Below are 6216 nucleotides of genomic sequence, written 5' to 3' on the forward strand. Positions count from 1 at the left end.
GATATTTCAGTATTTTGTGTGGCTGTGAGTCATGCTGGGCGACTACTATAAGTAGTTGCACACTTGCACTGCAATAGATCTCGATCCCGGCATCCTTATCTAACATTGTTAACACGCCAATTTAATATACCTGTACCCGTACCTAAGCTATAAAATAATAGAAACTTATTTTTTGGGATATTACGAGTCGACACATACAGCACCTTGGTTGACATCCAATGCGTAAACGATCCACATTAGCTTGTTTCCTTACTTCAAAGCAGTTAATCTAGCGTCGTCTTTGATAAGTTCACACTCTATGTTATTATGGTTTTTGAGTTCTACATTAACAATAGCTGGATAAATTAATCACTGTGCGATGACAATGCAGAAAATATTATGTAATAAGAACAGCCTCGTTCTTATTGATCAAACTTCTTCTTGTGTTCAAAGTTTGTGTAATACAGATATAAAACAGCCAACCAGCACCTTATCAAGATATGAAATTAAATTTGGTGAGCTTCTATTTGACAACGTGTATCCTCATAAATACCTTTACGACAACTGGATCCGATATGACTGGTGGTAATATTGGTAGAGCAATGTAAGATCCGTAGGTACCTTTCAATCGCATTTTAGGAGAACTCAACTTTACGTGCTCTTCTGTAGATGACTGTAGGAATTTCGGGTACATATGTAAGGAAAATTTGTGCCAGTGTCAAGAACGATATGTTGCAAATGAAATTAAGAAAACATGCGTTGGAGGTTAGTATTTCAAAGTTTGTTAGGACCCTCTGGTATGATTCTTCTTAAACAGGAATTGGTGAAAAGTGTTTATACGACGAGCATTGCATCGACGCCGCTTATTGTATGAATCAATCGATCTGTAAATGTAAAACTACCCGACCCTTTGTTACTAACAATGGACTTCTTTGCTCCGGTAGCTAAAGTAGGTACTGTAATATTTTTTAATTATCAGATTTTTAGCTGCTGGGAATATTCAAGCATCGATCATCAAGAATCAAGTATCCATTTTTGGATTACATATGTTAACTATACTTTTCAATGGTTTTTAGGAATACTGTAGATTGAAACATGCGCAGTAGACATGTAACATAAGGCATTATGGTCAATATATATGTTCAAAAGTTCATAGCAGATATACCTATTGTCTTTTACAAGAACGAAGTTGATACGGTGATCTCCGTTATAAAAAATGTAGGTAAGCCTATGCCAACTGAAGGCAATTGCAAGTGTAAGCTATCGCCCCTAATTATGTCGTCGACTAATAAGAGCTGGGAATGAAGAATGTCGGCAGAGTCGGCCCGTGTGGCGCAGTTGAGTGAAGCTCGGTTGCGATACTAAGGGTTCCTGGTTCGAATCCGGGTTCGGGCATGGATATTTGTAAATGTAGAGTGGGTTGGGTTGGTAGATTAGTCTTGGTTGAACCCAGCCCACTCAAAAATATAGGCAAGAATAAAAAATAAAATAAAAAAATTAATAAGAATGCAACTGGCGGCCGGCGGGTGGCTTTATATGTACATAGTTTAAATTTATACGTTCGCAAATTAAAAATATCTGTTTACTTGTAACGGCGAAATTCATGTTAACTGTCTTAATAATGGTTGAGGGAGGAAGATAGAAAAGTGTTAACTGGGGCGGCAGAACGTATAGATAGCTTTTGGTTATATGCAACTAGATATTACCTCGTTGGCGGTATGTGTTTGTTCACAAATTAGGTATACTAATTATAGGTAAATGTAGCCTTTATTAACGAGCCCCTAGTGAGTTCAACCGCCGCCGGTCCGATATCTACACTAACACGATATCTCGAAAACGAATGGCCCGATTACACCGCCAATTTAAATCCTTTAATATTTGTTGATTGCTGTGATCTTTCTTAAAACCGCGCGATGGAACTTGGGCGGTGATAAAAATGGCTATTGCGATCAACATTAAAGGCCCCGTGAAGTAAAAAATTTAAATTTACAAGAAAAAAACAATAAATAGTTATCCCCACAAAAACAAGTACAAAAAAAATCCGAACTTTCTACGTTCAGTAGATCGCTCGTAATACACGTTTAAAATTCCGTCACAAATCACAATTCCGTCGACTGATTCGGTGACGTCACCGCTCCATGTTGAATACGCAGGTCCTACATAGCGCACCTTTACTAACTCTGCAGTCGTGAATGCACAGCGATTTTAATCGATCTTTTTGTTAAACTGAAGTCTCAAGTTTGTGCTTCTTACAAAAAAATTATGGAAGGAATTAACCCTTATCAGTTTCTCGTTACTCGTGAGCGACAAGAATTCGCGTTTAGAAAACGCTTGCTTTTCCCCTTTTAAATACAAGGAAGGAACCGCGGTCTTTTTTAGTACATTTCTAATTTTGCAGTCGGTCAATTTACTTTGTAAAACAGGGCCTGGTTAATCTCCACTGGCAAAATGTACGGAACAAACTACAGCGCTTTTAGTCGGTTCAAATTTAACCCGATTTATCCTCTTTGCCCATGATTGAAAAGGTAAGGGCGATTTCTCACGACTAGGAAATTTATGGACACTTATTCCTACAGTTTGATTAGTAGAATTTCTACATTTATAAGCACAACACCGTGTCATTTTAGTACAAGCACAGATAATCTGTGGTACAACGTAATATCACAGATTTAAATTATATTTAAATCTGTGGTAATATCTCGTTAGACAGATCATACGCAACTGCAAATGTATATATAAATAAATAATAGCCGGTAGGCGGTAAGTGTTGGAGCGGTGACGTCACCGCATTCGTAGTAAATATTTAAACCCCTGTAACTAGGAAACGGGACATGACACTGACACCGGATTTTTGTTGTTGCGTTTCTAAGAATATTATCTTTAGTTTCAATTCAATGTAGTCAAAATTTATGCTTCACTGGGGGCCTTTAAGTTAGAATTCCTCCTTTTCCCTCTCTATCTCTAATTTTCTATAAAATGTAGTTGCCCAGTAAAAAAATCAAAATGGAATTACAGTATTAAAAAAAGGAAATGTCGGATGTCGCTATAATAGACACAGCCGAAGGCTTAAAAATCTTGGTTATAATCCGAGTAGTTTTGAAGTTAATTAAGATCGGTCATGTTAGGGTAGCTATTTTTGTAACAAATAGGGGCCATTACCGAAAAAGAGTAATTTTTTAAATGAATGATATTAGTTATATTTAACCTTATAAATGAATATTAAATTTTCAGTTCGTATTTCGCTAAAATAGTAAAATTTATACACAAAACTTAAACTATAAATAGATTGAGTTATATATTTACCTATAACCCTGCCCTAATTTTTGATAAAAATGAGCTAGCCGATTGGCAATAAAATTTTACTCATATTATAGTAGGGGAGCTAGCACGAAATCCACTGAACAAGAATGATCAAAATTTTAACCGATGGAGTTCCATTTTGCCCTATCAGAGTATGCTAAAATCGATCGTCTGCCGCCTCAGATCATACGACTTAAGGCGCTGCGGGTACTTCTTGCGGTACCAATTCTGAAAGGTTGTTTTTCGAGAAAATAAGTTATACACCAAATGAAAACGTTGATAATAGCTCTTAAAAAAATATTTAAAAAATCGCGCACATTAGATAAGCCCGTAAAAAAACAATTCTTAGTCGGTTTTTCACGAACTTTCTACGGATATAACTAGGTTACCATTGGAAGAATGAAGCTGATTTTCTCGAAAAACAACCTTTCAGAATTGGTACCGCAAGAAGTACCCGCAGCGCCGTATGACCTGAGGCGGCAGACGATCGATTTTAGCATACTCTGATATAGTGGAGCGAAATCGGGCAAAAAAGTCGTCTAGAAATGGGAAAAAAATTTTTGAAGGTATAACAAGATCAGACCTAGTAGAGTATGTAGATATTGTAATTCTGCATCCGAAATGGTCTTTTACGACATTTTCCGGTGGTCATGAATGACATTTTTTATAGTCAAAAAACCACTCAAAAGTGTCTTCATAAAAATTTATGTTTTTAGAGATTTACCCCGGAATATCTCGGCTCCCGCAGGAGATATTGTTATAATTGTTTCAGTTCTATAATGCCAAATAGTAAGGGCTTCTAACTATGCCCATTACATCGAAAACATGATATAACTACATGCTCATAATTGCCATCAAATTCGATAAATCGATTATTGAGAAGCGTAAACTTCACTCTGCGAGAAACTTTTTTATTAATTGAGGAATGTCTATACATGTATCGTACGAATTGTAGCTGATAGTCACCAAAAGTTTTTGGTGAAAGAATTTTAGTGATAGGTCTTACCGTTTTCGAGTAAATGATATTTCTATATGCAGCTCGTGCACGTCCGCGGTCCGCCTAGCAGCGCACTTGCTTGGCTGCTATCGGCGCCGGCCGGATAGCGGGCTTGTCACCTGTAGTGGAGCGAAATCATGCCAAAAACTATAATGCCAAATGGGAAAACGGAGCTGTTCTGCATATTATAGATATTGAAAACATAATGTAACTACATTATCAGAAAAAAATACGAAAGTCGATAAATCAATTATTGTGCGGGAAATTTTTTTGAATTATTTTTGGCAATACTTCTAGTGTTACAGTTTCTGTGAGCACAGTAAAGGTGGCTCCACACGCAACGGAAAAACCGAAGGCATGCCTCGTGGCGACGGGCCTTGAGGCGAACCTAAATTATAGGGGGTCTCCACACATTACGGAATATACGAAGGCCAGCCTTAAGGCACGCCAGTTTCGCGCAAAAATGACGTCGACAGATAACGTTCTTCCTGTTGTTGGATTATTGTTAGCTGTCGAAAGTAATAAAAAAAAGAGTGAAGCGAAAGTTCTGGACTAAAGACTGGTTACAGAAAAGGAAATGTTACTTCCATGTAAATTTATTAAAAGACCTGAGGTTCAGTCCGAAAGATTGGCACAATTATTTGCGGATGGATGAGGACACATACTTAAGGCTCTTATCATTGGTGACGTCGATCATTTACAAAAAGGACACCATAATGAGGACCACAATTACACCTCATGAAAGATTGAGCGCAACATTACGATTTCTGGCTATAAATTCCTCTTGTTTTTGCTTTGCACGGGCCATGACTATATGAAAACTTGATGCAACGGACCTCTTTTCACACAAAACTACACCGTGTGTCAATATGACATTAAACAAAATATATATTTCATATGGAAACTCATATTTCTTCTTAAAAATTGTGTAATTTTAAATGTGTCTATGGCCAGGTTTGGTGGTTGACACACGGGATACGTATAGGGTATAACGGAATCGCCTCAAGGCCTACCTCCCACCCATCCACACAATACGGTCGGCCTTGGGGCGCTATAAATGAAGAGGCAAATCGAATGAGATTTTGTATTGAAATTTCCGGCCTCCAGGCTTCAGATGCGCAGGAAAACCTCAACAGAATTCTCCATACACACATAGAGGTTTTCCTTGAGGTCTTGCGCCTCGAGGCATGCCTTCGGTTTTTCCGTTGCGTGTGGAGCCGCCTTAAAATGGACAGGTATCCAAATATTACCTACACATGGACCATCCAACATCTTCGATGTTGTCGAGTGTTGGTTTGCATTGTTTCCTGCGGTACCACACGTTTAATTGGTAAAAGTATGTGTTACGGTGAAAGTAATTAATGTTATTATGATAAATTAAGGGTTCATTTCCTTTTTAAACTTTAGGGGAAGGGAAACTACTGCCATTTAGGAAACTAAGGAAACTACGAAGATATTGAATTAAAAAAAAATCATTCTGGAGGCTGTTCAACAAATTTTCCTACTTCAATTATCACAGTCACGGGTCACCGGTTATTATGAATAACTCCCGCATTCATTTTCACCGTACCATGTGCATCTAGAATTTTATCGAATGAAATTTTGAACCGCCTGTCTGTTGGGAATTCATGCTCAAACGGGTTGTGACACAACGAATGTCCTTATTCAAAATACGCGAGAAAATTGCGGTTGATGTACTAACATCCAATATTGCTACAAAAGATATACCCAAATTAGTTGAACTGCTACAAAAAGAAGCCTTAGAATTACTAAGACGATATATACTCGTACTATACTGGTTTACCGGAATAAAAATAAAAATATTACAACATTGAATCACCCAAGATTGCATTTAGCAAAAACAACTAATAAACAATCGTCGGAACATCGGAACTTCTGTAATGGTACTTTCTTACAGTATTTTTTTAAGGTGTGTACTT

General features: G+C 37.4%; 1 protein-coding gene across 1 annotated transcript; it reads left to right on the top strand.

Moving 5' to 3' along the window:
• Positions 1 to 430: 430 nt before the first annotated feature.
• LOC116166390 lies at positions 431 to 4383 on the top strand. The gene is made up of 5 exons (XM_031481346.1): positions 431 to 564; positions 619 to 744; positions 797 to 919; positions 967 to 1004; positions 4318 to 4383. Exons 1-5 carry the CDS (start codon positions 480 to 482, stop codon positions 4381 to 4383), a joined length of 438 nt encoding a protein of 145 aa, XP_031337206.1. The 5' UTR covers positions 431 to 479.
• The last annotated feature ends 1833 nt before the right edge of the window (positions 4384 to 6216 follow it).

This window comes from Photinus pyralis, unplaced genomic scaffold, assembly GCF_008802855.1.
Source record: "Photinus pyralis isolate 1611_PpyrPB1 unplaced genomic scaffold, Ppyr1.3 Ppyr1.4_LG3b, whole genome shotgun sequence".
NCBI classification, from domain to species: domain Eukaryota; kingdom Metazoa; phylum Arthropoda; class Insecta; order Coleoptera; family Lampyridae; genus Photinus; species Photinus pyralis.